The 17,021-nt window shown below is 45.6% G+C and overlaps 1 protein-coding gene and 1 pseudogene across 3 annotated transcripts; one reads left to right on the forward strand and one right to left on the reverse strand.

Moving 5' to 3' along the window:
* Positions 1-406: 406 nt before the first annotated feature.
* Positions 407-16,783, forward strand: PSMD13 (proteasome 26S subunit, non-ATPase 13). Of its 3 annotated transcripts, XM_003806020.5 has the most exons (13): positions 407-971; positions 2,820-2,898; positions 7,740-7,774; positions 7,860-7,915; positions 8,130-8,173; positions 8,369-8,455; positions 10,944-11,115; positions 12,442-12,521; positions 12,600-12,725; positions 14,505-14,567; positions 15,258-15,338; positions 15,532-15,648; positions 16,304-16,783. In XM_003806020.5, exons 1-13 carry the CDS (start codon positions 877-879, stop codon positions 16,397-16,399), a joined length of 1,131 nt encoding a protein of 376 aa, XP_003806068.1. In that variant the 5' UTR covers positions 407-876; the 3' UTR covers positions 16,400-16,783. The 3 variants fall into 3 exon arrangements, with proteins under 3 accessions (XP_003806068.1, XP_034787676.1, XP_034787675.1); XM_034931785.3 differs by lacking the exon at positions 15,258-15,338 and having other exon boundaries at positions 778-971; XM_034931784.2 differs by lacking the exon at positions 2,820-2,898 and having other exon boundaries at positions 786-971; positions 7,740-7,915.
* LOC134731175 (signal recognition particle 19 kDa protein-like) lies at positions 7,039-7,342 on the reverse strand (annotated as a pseudogene).
* Positions 16,784-17,021: the final 238 nt, after the last annotated feature.

Genomic DNA, 17,021 nt, shown 5'->3' on the forward strand with positions numbered 1-17,021 from the left:
CCCGGCGCCCCGGCCCCGCCTCCGCCTCCCACCCCCGCCCCCGGCGCCCCGGCCCCGCCTCCGCCTCCCACCCCCGCCCCCGGCGCCCCGGCCCCGCCTCCGCCTCCCACCCCCGCCCCCGGCGCCCCGGCCCCGCCTCCGCCTCCCACCCCCGCCCCCGGCGCCCCAGCCCCGCCTCCGCCTCCCACCCCCGCCCCCGGCGCCCCGGCCCCGCCTCCGCCTCCCACCCCCGCCCCCGGCGCCCCGGCCCCGCCTCCGCCTCCCACCCCCGCCCCCGGCGCCCCGGTCCCGCCTCCGCGTCCCGCCCCCGCCTCCTTGCCGACGCCTCCGGCGCGCCCAGGTAGACGTAGAGGCGAGTAGAGGAAGTTCCCTAGTCTGGTGTCTGATCTCTCGCCCCGGAGGTCAAACCTGGAGCCAGCATTTCTGTACCCTGCGCTCACACCTTTTTCAACCCGGATGGCGGTGATAGTTAATACTTTCTGAGGGCTTTTACTATGGTCAGGCATTATATTTACACCTAGTCCTCGCAAAACACTACTGGGAAGATCCTCATTTGACAGCAGCAATTCCCGGTCACAAAGGCTGACACCACAAAGCTAGTCCGTAGCGGGTTCGACCACAGGCGCCCACACTCTTTAACGCCTCAATGGCACAGCCAAGTGCGCGGGAAGTGGGCTGCAAACGCCGGAGAGTTTTCTCCGGAGCGCAGAGACGCGCTGTAACCGAGCAACCAGCGGGGCCCGCCCCCGGCCGGCTACGGCGCTCCCAGCCTGCCCCGCGCCGCTCGGCGCCGGAAGTGAGTGAGCATTTCCGGCAGCCATCCCCGCGGTGCTGACATCCCGGTTGTTCTTCTGTGCCAGGGGTCTTCCTGCTGTCATGAAGGACGTACCGGGCTTCCTACAGCAGAGCCAGAGCTCCGGGCCCGGGCAGCCCGCTGTGTGGCACCGTCTGGAGGAGCTCTACACGAAGAAGTGAGCGCCGAGCAGACGGGCCCTGGGCCCCGGCGATAGAGGGAGACGGAGGGGGCAGGCGGGCGGAGGAGCGGACCCTTGATGGGCTGAGGGCGCCCAGACCCAAGTTGGGGGGAAACGGGGACGTGTAGCGACCGGCTGTGCCGGCAAGGTTTGCTGAGGAACCTGGAGTGGCAGGGTCGAGGAATAAGAGGGATGACAGACCACGAGGGCTAAGCGCTGTAGCCAGGATGTTTCGGTCTGAGATTCACTGCTTCCTTAACGGGGGACTGTGACTGAGGCTTCTGAACTCCTCTACCTCGGATCTTACTAAAACGGTTCAGGGGTAGCCTTTGATTTTAGCTCTTGCTTCCAGTCTAACAAGCAAACACACTTTCAGGGCCACCACCCACTTTGGGAAACATGTTGGTGATTCGTGCTTAGCCTTGTCATAGTGTAACTGTATCTACAGTTATCTTTCTCATGGTCTGGAGTTGATAAACCAGAGGCTAGTACAGCTTTGCTGTCTTCCCTATTCATTCTGCAGCTGGTTGCACGGGGTGCAACCACTTCCGCCGTCCCATTGTCTTTACCTTCCATTGTATTTCTCATGGGCTTTCTGCCCCTAGAAAGATCTTAAAGTTTAGGTTTGTTTAGAAACAGGATGAATTGCAGAGCAATTAAATTCTTGCTAAGCAGTAACCTCCTTTTAATATGAGTAGAATAAATTGCTGGCATTGGGCTGGAGCTATTCCATAGAAAATACATCTCCTGTAGTAACCTCCCTGTTAACCCTAACATTTAATATAATACCTTTCACATAGATGTTCCATACATGTTTTGATGATGTTTAGCATGCAGCAGCCTTCTGCTATTAGCAGTTTTTGAGAGCAAATTAATGTTTGGCAAATAATGGTTTGTGTTCTATAGCACTTGGTAATTTTCAAAGCATTTTATCTGCGTTATTAAATATTAGCCTTTGGGTTTTGGATGAAGCGCTATGTCACTGTCCCTGAGGTTTTAAATATTAGCTTATTTAATCCTTTATTCATCCTTTTCACAGAGGAGGAAACTGAAGCTCATTTTAATTGCCTTCCCTGAGATACTCAGCTAATAGGTAGAAGAGCCAGCATCTCAAGTTAGATATGTATGATTCCAAAGTTCTCGTTTCCAATGAAACCTCACAATAACCCTTTGAGTTAATCTAGATTAATGTTCTCCATTTCATACCTGGGAAAACTGAGTCTTAGAGAAGTTAAGTGATCTCAAAGTGACATAGCCATTCAGTAGCAGAGCCAGGAAAAGAACTCAGGTTTATCACATCTGCTTTAGCATTCTTTCTGCTACACAGTAGAGACTGGTTAGTATGGATTTAGTATCCCTTATCAGAAATGCATTGGGGCGGCCGGGCGCAGTGGCTCATGCCTGTAATCCCTGCTACTCAGGAGGCTGAGGCAGGAGAATCACTTGATCCTGGGAGGCAGAGGTTGCAGTGAGCCGAGATGGCGCCACTGCACTACAGCCTGGGCAACAGAGTCAGACTCTGTCTCAAAAAAGAAAGAAAGAAATGCATTGGGGCAAAAGTTTTTTTGGATTTAGTATTTTTTCAGATTTTGAAATATTTGCGATATATACTTACCCGTTCAGTATCCATAAATCAAAAATCTGAAATCTGAGATGCTCCAGTGGTCATTTCCTTTGAGCCCTATGTTGGTGCTCAAAAAGTTTTGGATTTTGGAGCATTTTGAATTTTGGAGTTTTGGATTAGAGATACCCAACCTGTATTTGTGACTTGATAGAATCATCAAGGCTGGAGGTGTCTGTGACTGGATATTAGGTTAGAGGTCTTAAGGGCTGTATGTTTTTCAGGTTGTGGCATCAGCTGACACTTCAGGTGCTTGATTTTGTGCAGGATCCGTGCTTTGCCCAAGGAGATGGTCTCATTAAGGTAAATAATTTGCCATACCAGATTAGATTATATGAATGTGCTCAAGGACTTTTTAAAATAAGATAGGCTTTATGCTAATAATAATAATAAGCTCTAATATTCAGCAGTCACTTTACATCAGGTACTGGTCTGAGCGCTTCACATATCCTTCATGACAACGTTGGTCAGTAGATACTATTATCTCACTTTTTTGATGTAGAAGCAAACATAAGACTTTAAGTAACTTACCATAGATCACTGCTGATAAGTGGCAGAAGAGGATTCAAACACTGACATTCTGGCTTTTTTTAAAATTCTAGCATAAAGTACTATCTTACAACATGCCTAAGTATCTTAGTTCATAGGCTTCTTTTTAGTACTGTAGTTTTAGAAACAAAGTTCAAACCCAGTTAGAGGGTGGAGTAAGGTATGAGGAAGATTACTATCTGTGGGAATCTTAGATAACTTCCATCACTCCCCTTCTTTAAGCCGCACTGCTTGCTTGCCCAGACACTTCTGTCCTGGGTAGTGTGGAAAATAAAACACCTTTTGTACTTCGGTTGAGGGTAGGTGGATTGGAGGGAGAGTCCTGTATAGTGTCATGCTGCCTCTGTAATAGAGGACTTTTAGAATTTTTTCAGCAGTAGACAAATACGCACCTTCTTTCCCAGCCTTCCCCAGATCCCCTGACACATCCCCACGAATTTGCTCACTGGTAGCCTCCTCTTTGAAGTTTTTCCTGACATCTTACTCTATGATGGCTTTCTCTGATTCTGAATGAATCAGAGATTCATACCAGCATTGCAACTGATAGCTTATAATTACATTTTGAGTCATTTCTCCTGAATACATTACTTTTATATGCTCGCAATAGAGCTTACCACCTTGCTACCCCACCACCTGGGCTTGTAAGATTTTCTTGTGGTTTATAGCCATCAATTTGACATTTTACTATTCAGAGGAACTTACAATCATCTGTAAGCCTGGAGATTTTGCTGAACATTCAGTCTTCTGGATTATGTGGGAAAATGATAAATGAGACCTGCTTTTTTTTTTTTTTTTTTTTTTGACGGAGTTTCGCTCTTGTTGCCCGGGCTGGAGTGCAATGGTGCAATCTTGGCTCAGTGCAACTTCCACCTCCCGAGTTCAAGCGATTCTTCTGCCTCAGCATCCCAAGTAGCTGGGATTACAGGTGCCCACCACCACAGCCAGCTGATTTTTGTATTTCTTAGTAGAGATGGGGTTTCACCAGTGTTGGCCAGGCTGGTCTCAGACTCCTGACCTCAGGTGATCTGCCTGCCTTGGCCTCCCAGAGTGCTGGGATTATAGGCAGGAGCCACTGTGCCTGGCCTGAGACCTGTCTTAATACTTGTTCCCTAAGGTTCTAAATCATCACGATAGATGATTCATAATTGTTTATCTCTGTCCTTTGGTTTCTTATCTTTAAATCACTTTTCTACACATGACAAAATATTTCCTCAACCTCATGGTAAGGTGATGTTTATTTAGGTTGGCAGATCTGAGTTTACTTTTCCCATAGACAGAATAAACCTTTAAAATTTGTTGGGATCCAGCTAGCATAAGTGTAAAATGGATAGTATTTATGAATTTGTAGTCACCAGAAGTAATTTTGACTTTCTGGACTTAGTGGGCTTCTTTTTTAAGGTAATTTTTTAGATTAATACATGTCAGGAAAGTTCAAACATTTCCTTCTAATAAGGAAGATATCTTTGAAATAGTCTTTTGTAATAAAAATGCCATTTTATTTATTTATTATTATTATTTTTTGAGACGGAGTTTCATTCTTGTCACCCAGGCTGGAGTGCAATGGCACAGTCTCAGCTCACTACATCCTCCTCCTCCCGGGTTCCAGTGATTCTCCTGCCGCAGCCTCCAGAGTAGCTGGGATTACAGGCACCCGCCACCACGCCTGGATAATTTTTGTATTTTTAGTAGAGACAGGGTTTCATCATGTTGACCAGGCTGGTCTCAAACTCCTAACCTCAGGCGATCCACCCGCCTTGGCCTCCCAAAGTGCTGGGATTACAGGTGTGAACCACCACCTGGCCACCATTTTATTTATTTTGGGGCAAAGGGACAGAGTCTCACACTGTCGCCCAGGCCGGAGTGCAATGGCAGATCTCAGCTCGCTGCAACCTCCGTCTCCCCAGTTCAAGCCATTCTCATGCCTCAGCCTCCCAAGTAGCTGGGATTACAAGCGTGTGCCACCACACCTGGCTAATTTTTGTAGTTTTAGTAGAGATGGCATTTCACCATGTTGGCCAGGCTGGTCTTGAACTCCTGTCCTCACGTGATCCACCAGCCTCGGCCTCCCAAAGTGCTGCATAACAGACGTGAGCCACAGCACCGGGACAAAAACGCCATTTTATTTAGTTGACTGTTTCTTGTGTGCCTCATTGGAATATGTAATTGCTACAGGGGTGTTTTCATCCTTCTACCTTCATATCCCAGAGGAACTACAGGCTCTCCTAATCCAAAGTTAAGGTCATTTGGAGGTTCCCTCTCCTACTGTGCCCACACTAGGCGCTCTTGGCCCGGTTACCCCTAACTCAGGGGTTATTGTCAGCTCTCCTTCTCTGTGACCGGCCCACATCTGAGTGAGTCTGGTTCTTTACCCCTAAATCTCTCTCAAATTATTCATCCATCCTCATTACGGTTGCTCCCTCACTCTCCTGTCTTGGCCAGTACTAGCCTCTGACTGTTCTCTCTCAGTCTCTTTCACCTGCTGTCCTTTCTGCCCCAGGCGTGTTTCTAAAATAGAAATGATCATGTGTGTCCTCTGGTTCGGCCTTGCACTCTGGACAGAGACCAATCTTCAGTGCTTCCTAGTCTGTGTCCCTCAGAAATGACCCTGAAACATAATGTATTTTTTTCTTCAGTGCTTTTGCACATGTTTGTTACTGTCTGGAATGTTCTTCTCTCAGCTTCTTACCCTCCCACACCAAATGGCCACCTCTCTAACCGCCCTTCATTCCTTGAAACTCAGTATTGCCACTTCTACAGTAACCTTTGAAGCCTCTCCCTTTGGCTGATGCACTTCTGCGCTTTTCTTTTCTTTCTTTCTTTTTGCTCTTAAACTCACTGTATTGTCATTTATTTGTTTAAAGACTGTCTTCAGTGGACCAGGAGCTCCTTGAAGACACATCATTTGTCTTACACGTTCTATGTTGTAGTATCTAGTATGGAGTCTGAGGAAGTGCTCAAGTGTGCTGAATGGCTAAGAAATTTGAAAACGGTGCATAATTAGCTTTAATTAAAATCTGAAGGAACTCCATTCTGTTTGATTAGCAAACATTTCTTTTTTGTTTTAAATTTTATTTCATTAACTTAATAGGTGAACAAAATGTGTATTTCAAATCTAATTGAAATTCATCTGAAACATGTTTACACAGAAGATAGATATAAGATTTCAAGTAACTTATTGTACAGTCCATTGTCCATTTTAAGATATTCTTTCTTCCAAAAAAACTGCGTTGAATGTCAAAAAAAATCTTTTATACTCCATAAAAGTGAGATGCAAACTTCTGATATAAATTTATTTCACTGTCAACTCCGATGATAAAGATGGGAGGCACAAGCGTTCACAGTTCAGTTAAATGATGCAAACGAAAAGCTTCTGTTTTCCTTTGATACAAATTAGAAGCCTCCATTCAGGTCTCTTACAGTAGTGCCGCATACTCGATCCTGATACTACATTATGTCTTTTTCTTTTTCTCTTTTTTTCTGAGATGGAGTTTCACTCTTGTTGCCTAGGCTGGAATGCAATGGCACAATCTCCGCTCACAGCAACCTCTGCCTCCCTGGTTCAAGCGATTCTTCTGCCTCAGCCTCCCAAGTAGCTGGGACTACAGGCGCGCGCCACCACGCCCAGCTGATTTTTGTATTTTTAGTAGAGACGGGGTTTCACCATGTTGACCAGGATGGTTCCAATCTCTTGACCTCATGATCCGCCCGCCTCTGCCTCCCAAAGTGCTGGGATTACAGGCGTGAGCCACTGCGCCCGGCCGGTTACGTCTTTTTCTTTCCTTTCCCTTTTTTTACTTCCCTCTCCTTGTTGAAGACTTTGGTCACCACCTCCTGTGTTTTTGTGTCCTTGTTTTTAGTTTAGGTATCATTTATGCTGCACACAACATTACTGACTTAACGTGGTGGGAAATGTACAAGATAGAGGCTGCCATTTTCCTGTTTGAGCTGGGCCCAGATTCTGCTTTTATATTGAACATCACAATTCCATTCTCTAGAGAACATTTTATTTTTCTCAAGAAATGCATTAAGTCCAACTGCTAAACATAGATCTTGAATCTCTGGCTGTAGGATTTTCAACAGTCTTACTTATGGGGATTCACCTTCCTTCCACAATGGTCTTCTTATTATTTAAATAAGCAGGATAGATACAAATAAACCTGTCCTGGTAGGCTGGGGACCACATGGCAGCGCAGGCCATCTTCACAAGGGTCCAAATACCAACAGCCCGGAAGCCACAGGGAGAGAACTGAGGGAGCGTTTCAATCTGATAGTCTATTTAGCTTACAGTACCTGGAAGAAAGAATATAGGAATCTGTCTGGAGGTTCTTATAGGTCAGTACTCTAATTCCCAAAGCTAGAAGAAACCTAATATTCTTAGTAATCTGTTGATCATTTATGTGAATGTAAATAAGCCCTGATATGGTCTCCTATCATTCTGCAAACATGCATTGCTTACTGTGTGCTGCGCACTGTGGCTTGCACACTCCCAACTTGATAGCATTGATGCAGCTTCTTTACCAAAAATAGTGTTTGGGGTCTTCATTTTGCAGAATAAAAGACATCCTATAATTTCTCTCCATGTTTTGGTTTCACAGCTTTATGAAAACTTTATCAGTGAATTTGAACACAGGTAAAACCCTCTCATCCGTTTTTCACTTTGAAAATGAGTACATTGATACTCAGTGGTACTCAAAGACTGGTGGTTTTTATTTCAGGGTGAATCCTTTGTCCCTCGTGGAAATCATTCTTCATGTAGTTAGACAGATGACTGGTAAGTCTCACTTTGTTTTATAAAGGAGCAGATCCAAATGGTGGTTAAAATTATTTTGAAATATAAGTTAACTGAACTTTTGTGTTTTCTGTATCAGATATTATGTTTTTATTATACTTTATGGTCAAAACCTAAAGATTACCCTACCTAAGGGTGTCTTGGTTAGCAGAAACCAGTCTGTTGATGGTCCTTCTGATTGTTCTTTCTTTTCCAGATCCTAATGTGGCTCTTACTTTTCTGGAAAAGACTCGTGAGAAGGTAAATGTGACATGTGAGCAATACCTTTTAGAGTATGTATGACTTAACAGTTTGTGTCCATGCTCACTGTCCAGACCTTTGGAGACCACAAGGCCTCTAGTCATCAAGGTTAAGTTAATGTACAAGTCGCTAGCTTCCTTTGTTAGTCAACTGCCCACCTTCTGAGGTTTCTTGTTTTTGTTTGTGATGTCTTAGGTGAAAAGTAGTGATGAGGCAGTGATCCTGTGTAAAACAGCCATTGGAGCTCTAAAATTAAACATCGGGGACCTACAGGTTACAAAGGTGAGATCACCATAATGCAGATTTATCTTTGGTTTAAGATTATTTAAAACCCTAGGAAAAAAATAACCTATTTTTCTTCTTTACTGTTTATTTTAAAACATTTTTAAATTACAGAAAAGTTGCAAAAATAACACAAAGAACTACTATACCCCAACCTAAATTTCCCATTGCAAACCTTTTTTTTTTTTTTTTTTAAAGACGGAGTCTCGCTCTGTTTCCCAGGCTGGAGTGCAATGGTGCAATCTCGGCCCACTGCAACCTCCGCCTCACGGGTTCAAGCAATTCTCCTGCCTCAACCTCCTGAGTAGCTGGAATTACAGGCGCGTGCCTCCATGCCCGGCTAATTTTTTTGTATTTTTAGTAGAGACAGGGTTTCGCCATGTTGGCCAGGCTGGTCTGGAACTCCTGACCTCAAGTGATCCCTCTGCCTCAGCCTCCCAAAGTGCTGGGATTACAGCCGTGAGCCGCTGCGCCCAGCCCCCCCCCCCCCCCATTGCTAACCTTTTACCGCTTTTGCCTTTGCATGTGTCTGTAGCTTTTTTCCAAAACCACTTAGGAGTAAGTTGCTGATACAATGCCTGTTGCCCTTAAACAAAAGAGCACTCCCCTGTGTGACCACAGCACATCCGTCTAATAATGACTCCACATGGCCTCAGTCAGCCCAAAGCACATTGGTTCTCCCTGACCAAGGTCAGCCTACACACCACTGGCATGTCACGTGCTATTTCTCCATCTTCCTTCTGTCTCCTAAATGTTGTTGAAGTATCCTGTCTATTTTTATGTCTTTCTTATGTTCAATTATGTTTTGGTGCAGATGGGAGACAGGTATGGATGTGGGTGGCAGTGAAACCGACATGTGGCTGGTCCACCTGGTTGAACAAGAACCTGTGTGTGTGTGTGTGTGTGTGTGTGTGTGTGTGTGTGTGTGTTTGTGTGTGTGTGTTTGTGTGTGTGTGTGTTTGCTAATCACAATGTTAAAGAAAATATTGGGGGTAAGGGTTAAAAGTGTTCATGTCCTCATTGCCCTGAAAAGATACTTTTGTTTATTGTCAGTCCTAACCCATATGCATACTTAGTGCATTTTATTTTCAAATATTTTAAGACATATTGAAAGCTATAAGTCACAGTACGGAATGCCGTAATAGGCATCCATGTGCCCCAACCAGCTTAGGAAGGAATGAAGCCACACGGCACAGTCAGGGTCCCAGTACCCTTCAGACCACACTTCTCCCCCAGCCAGGCTCCCTCTCATGCCCATGCATTTCCTTGTCCTTCATTAAATAGGGGTGTGTAACTCAAGCGTTTTAACATTGGCTCAATACTAGGTTTCAGAGTCATGTGGGTATGTGTAACCAGTGTGCTGTTACTCCTATACGGTATTTCATTGTATAAGTGTTTCACAACATATGTATCCAGTCTCCTATTGAAGAGATTTAGGGCCAGGTGCGGTGGTCACACCTGTAATCCCAGCACTTTGGGAGGCTGAGGCAGGTGGATCACGAGGTCAGGAGTTCAAGACCAACCCAGCCAAGATGGTAAAACCCCGTCTCTACTAAAACCACAAAAATTAGCCGGGCATGGTGGTGGGCGCCTGTAGTCCCAGCCACTCGGGAGGCTGAGGCAGCAAATTGCTTCAGCCTGCGAGGCGGAGGTTGCAGTGAGCCGAGATCACACCACTGCACTACAGCTTGGGCAACAGAGCGAGACTCTGTCTCAAAAAAAAGGAGAGAGATTTAGGTTGTTTTTTTTACTATCACAGTACTGCCATAAGTATTTCTGTGCCTGGTCCCTTGTGTGTGGGCAGAATCTCACCAAGATGTATGCCTAGAGACTACAGGTACAAGCTGTGTGCATCTCTGCCTTTCCCAGATACATGCTCCCTCAGCACCGTATGAGTACTCTGGAAGCTCCATGTCTTCAACACCTGATAGTTTCAGGCTCTAACTCTTGCTGATCTAATAGAAGTGAAATTATATCTTGTTGGGGGTTTAATTTGCATTTCACAATTACTAGTGGTTTATTGGCCATTCTGTTTGTGTCCCCAAATTTGTCAATTGCCTGTTAATGTCTTTTGCCCATTTTTCTACTGTGTTGCTTGTCTCCTGACTCATTTGTAAGTGTCTTTATATTTCCTTGGTCATAATTGCTGGTGGGTTATACATGTTGTAAATATTGTTTCCCAGTCTGTAGCTTGTCTTCGTACTTCTTTCTGTGTTTTGGATTAAGTTTTCCATTTTAACGCGGTCACATTCATCAGTCTTTGCCTTGGTAGTTGATGCTTTTCATCTCACAATATATTACTTTAAAAATCTTAGCCAAGCACAGTGGCTTGAACCTGTAATCCCAGCTACTACAGAGGCTGAGGTGGGAGGATCACTTGAGGCCAGGAGTTCAAGACCACCCTAGGCAACAGAGTGAGACCCTGTCTCTAAAAAAAAAAATAAACTTTTAACTTAAAAAGAGAGATGATTTTCCTTCCTGTGTATAGGAAACAATTGAAGATGTTGAAGAAATGCTCAACAACCTTCCTGGTGTGACATCGGTTCACAGTCGTTTCTATGATCTCTCCAGTAAATACTATCAAACAATCGGAAACCACGCGTCCTACTACAAAGATGCTCTGCGGTTTTTGGGCTGTGTTGACATCAAGGATCTACCAGGTAACCTAGGCCATTAAATCCATGTCACACAGGAGCATATTCTCCAAACTTAGCATCTGTGAGTTGCTTGAGGTGACAGTTCTCAGAAATTACTAAGGTGGGGCTGGGCACGGTGGCTCACGCCTGTAATCCCAGCACTTTGGAAGGCTGAAGTGAGTGGATCACCTGAGGTCAGGAGTTCGAGACCAGCCTGGCCAACATGGTGAAACCCTGTCTCTACTAAAAATACAAAAAACTAGCCAGGTGTGATGGTGGGTGCCTGTAATCCCAGTTACTCGGGAGTCTGAGGCAGGAGAATCACTTGAACTCGGGAGGTGGAGGTTGCAGTGAGCCAAGATTGTACCACTGCACCCCAGCCTGGGTGACAGAGCGAGACTCCATCTCATCCAAACAAAAAAGAAATTACTCAGATGGATTCATCCTGTTTTGAAGAAAAAAATGGGAAGATTTGTGTAAACTTTAGTTTCTACATTATATTTGTCTCCAGCATTTAATTTACATGAAAATGAGGCTGATTCCTCCTAGCTCCTTTACTGTTCCTTCTCCAGTTCCTTACTGTTACCTAAGTCACAGGTATTTGTAGGAAGTACCATGATGTAAACACCTTCTGAGCCCTCCCCGCCCACCCTTCTGCTGCAGAGTAAAGGGCACATGAAATGCCTGTAGCTGAGACCCTTGTTTTGAAAACTGAAATTCCAGATGTATGGGGACAAATTATTAAATCTTTCAAGGATTTGAGAGTGGAAAGAAAATGACCAGTGAGTTTTGGAAAAAGTGTAGGGAATATATGTTCAGAAAATAAATTTTCAGCATATTTTAGATGTTTCTGACAAAACACTGTTGAAGCTAAGGAGACCAGCAACTCTTAACAGTGTTGATGCAGTTTTTATTACTGTATGTCAAGAAAAATATATCGGAAAAGGAACTAAGGTGGTCAAGAGAACAATAGACTTGCTGTCTAGGAACAGAAAGTGAGTTAGTTCTGGTCTGAAAAGAAGCTAGGTTAGGTAACTTAAATTTATTCCTTGCCATAGCAGAAAAGAGATTTACGGCACTTCCTGGAAGTGGCACAGCTGAAAATATGAATAGATTCACATATATTTAGGAAAAATAAATGAATGCTCCTCCCAAAAAACCCATGTATATATGGTTCCTGGTATAATCCAAGTCAACCCAGTACTTCAGAAGAGGTGACTAATGTCAAGGCTTTGTAATAACAACCATTACAAACAATGTTTTTTTACTTTTTGTTATACGAGATTTTTAAAGCTAAACAGGACTGATTATTATGACTGGATTGTAAGTGGGCCTGTGTTGCTACCATAGTGTCTGAGCAGCAGGAGAGAGCCTTCACGCTGGGGCTAGCAGGACTTCTCGGCGAGGGAGTTTTTAACTTTGGAGAACTCGTAAGTTGACCCTGAGCTCAGCTTCCTTAACAAGAGAGAGACTAAAGTGTTACTAGCTGACCATCTCCATCCTCACAGCTCATGCACCCTGTGCTGGAGTCCCTGAGGAATACTGACCGGCAGTGGCTGATTGACACCCTCTATGCCTTCAACAGTGGCAACGTAGAGCGGTTCCAGACTCTGAAGACTGCCTGGGGCCAGCAGGTAGGACTCCCACGATGCCCAGCCCTTATTCCCCCATGTATCTACTCGCTCATACAACAGATGTTCATTGAGCGTCTTCCCTAGGCACACAGGAAAGAACTGGGCAAAGAGGAGACCAAGATAGGCTAGTCCTTGCTCTCATAGAGCAGAGAGTTAAGTGGTTGGTTAGCTACAGCATTACGCAGTGCTGCAGACGAAGAGTGAGGGTGTTCTGAGAAAACAGAATCGAATGTGGGCCCTGCATCTACGCTGGGTGGAGGGGGTGTCACAGAAGATGTAGAAGTCATAGTGACCTAACGTCTGTGTGACCTTAGGAATGAGTGAAGAGGTACGGGAAGAGTGCACTCAGCGGAGAAAACGGAAAATTTTAGTATCTTTGCTGAACTGAAAGAGAGATGTGTGAGGCTAACATGAGTGGGTGGGAGAGAGCATGGGATGAAGGAGGAACAAATGCCTGGTGAAGAGAATGGGAGAGCGGCGGGTGCGGGGACGGGGAGAGCGGCGGGTGCGGGGAGAGGGAGAGCGGTGGGTACGGGGATGGGGAGAGCGGCGGGTGCGGGGAGAGGGAGAGCGGGAGAGCGGCGGGTGCGGGGAGGGGGAGAGCGGTGGGTGCGTGGAGGGGGAGAGGTCCATGCAGGGAGAACAGCCAATTCACCTCAGTGCAAGGGGAGGGCAGGCACTGGGTGAAGTTGTCTCTGGAAGGTAGGAGTTAGGGAAAGGTGCTCAACAAGGGCTTGAGCTTTAAGGATAAGTATGTTCTTTTTTAATGAGATTATTAGAAGTAAATATTAATAAAATGTTAACTGTGGTAGGAATTACGGTTATTTTTGTATTTTTCTGAAACTTTCAATTTTCTCAGTTTAAAATAAACTTGTAAAATTCATGCATAGTGGAGCAGGGTAGATATAAATGAAGGCACTGTGAAGAGGCAGAAAGCACAGATGCAGCCAGACCTAACTGTGGTCTGATTATTTATTGATATCTCAAAAAAAGGTGACACTCAGAAAGGAAGATGGCTAGTTATAGCAATTTAAAGAAAAAAAAAATCGTACATGCATGTTGGCAGCATCTGTTCAGGCAGCAAAGCCTGTCTGGAGGGCTTGACCTGTCCAGTACTTGTGGCAGAAATGTCCCCATCGGGGCTACCTGTGTCAGGACATGAGTTGCTATTTGAATTAAAACAACAAGTCTCCTTGGTTTAATTCTGTGCTCACAGGTAACGTTTTGATCCATAAGAAGAGATGATGCATATCTTGCAGAAGCGTATATTCTAGTTCTCAGGACAATGATATTTTTCATTATAAATTAATAACTTGCTCTTTTGATTCAGAACAAGTCTCTAGAACTTAAGGAAGCTTTTCCTCAGAGGGGCTCCACTTGCACTGGCTGGCTGAGCCGGCAGCAGCCCTTGAAAGAAGCCCCCTGGGCCGTAGGGTGTGTCTTTCCCAACAGCAGCTTGACCGGGAGAGTCTTCTCGGAATGCCCGCACCCTGTGGCCCTGCCTAATGGTGTCTGTAGCATTAATACACATCTTACCTTGTAAATGCCTTGCCTTGACAAAGTGTCCCAGTTAGGTGCGACTCTTTCCATTTCCTAAGAAGAATGAAGTTCAGATCACTTGTTGTTAATGAGCTTCAGCAGTCTGCAATGTGAAATGTTTGGATCTGCTTAGCTGGTTTTTGTTGGGTCTGCTGTTACAGAACGAATTCCAGAGCCCCAGTTAAGTAACTGATAAGCACAAACATGGAAGACATTTTTCTGTCTTTCTATACTTTACAGCCTGATTTAGCAGCTAATGAAGCCCAGCTTCTGAGGAAAATTCAGTTGTTGTGCCTCATGGAGGTAAGCAAACACCCAGGAGCCACTTTGTCTGTGGTTTCAGATTTTGGTCAGGTGGGGGCGCTGCACTCTCCAAGCCTGTCCTGAGCAGTGTGAGCTTTCAGTGGTGCTGCTTCTGCTGTGCGTCACTCTCTTCACCACCTTCCTTTTCCTTTGCTACCACTTGCTTTTTTAAGTTTATATTTGGCTCTTAGCTCAGACGACACCCTCCCACCCCACTGCCACCACCCTGAGGCCTTCCCTGACCATCTGAACTGAGATGAAGTAGCTGCCCCTCTCCCCGTGATGCAGTTGTTGCCTCATTGCATGTCGCTTCTTGTCTACACGCACATCTGTGTTTCCCCACTAGAACTTAAGCTTCATCAGGAAGTGGCCCTTAGATTTCTGGTTTGCCGTGGTCAACCCTGGTCAACCCTGGTCAACCCTGGCAAATTGTGGCCTCAAGTACTTGTTCGGGGATTGAACAATGGCTACTGTCAGAAACTCCTGTAAGGCATTTTGCTGTTATCCTTCTTATCTAAGCATTGAAAGCTTGTTCTTAACAAGATATATGTCTAATATTAGGAAACTTTTTAGTATGTGGGGTACTAATAAGATCTCTATTTTCAGAGCCAATATTGACAAAACATCCTTATCAGTTCTCTATTTTTATTTGGAAAAATAGTTTAAAATAGTTAATAAAATTTTTTCCAGATGACTTTCACACGACCTGCCAATCACAGACAACTCACTTTTGAAGAAATTGCCAAAAGTGCTAAAATCACAGTGAATGAGGTACGGTCCCTAGGCTCAGGGTGTTAGAGCAGCAAAGCTGCCACATGGAGGAGTCAAGGCTCTTGTGTGAGCACTGTGCTCCCTAGACAGTAAAAAATGACGGGAGGAGCGGCATCTGCTTCTCACAAGCCATCTGGGTCCGTGGGGGTGTGTCAGGCTATCTTGTCTTACACACGCCTCCCTCTCTGCACAGGTGGAGCTTCTGGTGATGAAGGCCCTTTCGGTGGGGCTGGTGAAAGGCAGTATAGACGAGGTGGACAAACGAGTCCACATGACCTGGGTGCAGCCCCGAGTGTTGGATTTGCAACAGGTGATGTGTTTGAAAGCCATTATTCACCTCTGTGGATTTTGAGGGGTTGTGTCTATACCGTCTTAGTTTCATTTGGATGGAAGCCATTTGGGAAGACAGCATTATTAGACAAGAGGTTTTGGAGAAGGAAATACTGCTGACGGGTTTCTAAGAGCCTAATTTAGTGCAAGCCTAGGGTTTGAACCCTGCATTTAGAAGTTTATGATGACAATGGCACTGGTTGTGCTGACGGGTTTCTAAGAGCCTAATTTAATGCAAGCCTAGGGTTTGAACCCTGCATTTAAAAGCTTATGATGACAATGGCACTGGTTGTGCTGACGGTGCCTTTTAATCTTAGGATAGGAGCTCTGGTCAGATCCGTTCCTGGTTCTGTGATTTGAGCTCACGTCGCTCTTACATTTGCGGGAAATGCGATCCTGTGGATTTCCTCTGTTCTTGTCTGCTTTCTTTCATGCAAGTTTTTTCTAATGTTCCTGTGATAAGAATTAACCCGGCAAGTCCTGTCCCACTCCCCCCGCTCAGAGGTCCTTTTTACTAGAGCTGCCCTAGAGAGTTAGCTGGAGATGTAGAGTCACCCCATCAGGTGCTGTGCCGGCCGCTCGGCCTGTGTCTCCTGCGTGTCTTAACGTCCCTTGTGTCCGGATTTCCATTTCAGATCAAGGGAATGAAGGACCGCCTGGAGTTCTGGTGCACAGATGTGAAGAGCATGGAGATGCTGGTGGAGCACCAGGCCCATGACATCCTCACCTAGGGCCCCCTGGTTCCCCGTCGTGTCTCCTTTGACTCACCTGAGAGAGGCATTTGCAGCCAATGAAGCTGACTGCTCAGACGGTCGACATTGAATTTGGGTGGGGGTTGGGATCCTGTCTGAAGTACAGACTGTTCTTGCTCTAAAAACAGGACTGTCCCTGATGGGAGCCAGGCCACAGGGAGGAGGCTTCTTTGTGGGTCTCTCCTGCAGAGGGTGGGGGTCTCAGGGTCTTAGGTGATAAGGGAGAGAAAGAACGTGCGAGGCAGGAAGTCCCCTGAAGTCTGTGTACTCCGAGGTGGATCTCCATCCCCATCCACCTGTACGGACATCTTTTCCGTTGTGGTTTGAGAATGTTCCTATAATAAACCCCTCTGCTTTGTTCTTCTTGTGGCTCTGTTTTCTTGGGCTTAGCTTCCAGGCCAAGCCTGTGCCTAGAGGTTAAAAAGCATGAGTTGGAACCTTGGGAAGACATGGTGGGGGTAGCCTTGGCCCTTCTCCTCCCTGCTCATACAGTAGACGGGCAGAATCCAGCACCAAGGACTAACGAGGACGCTGGTCCTATCTTTATTGTTAGTCAAGAGAGACCCAGGGGTATCCACTCCCTTCTCCAGCCCTCTCAGGT

Source organism: Pan paniscus, chromosome 9 (genome assembly GCF_029289425.2).
Source record: "Pan paniscus chromosome 9, NHGRI_mPanPan1-v2.0_pri, whole genome shotgun sequence".
NCBI lineage: Eukaryota > Metazoa > Chordata > Mammalia > Primates > Hominidae > Pan > Pan paniscus.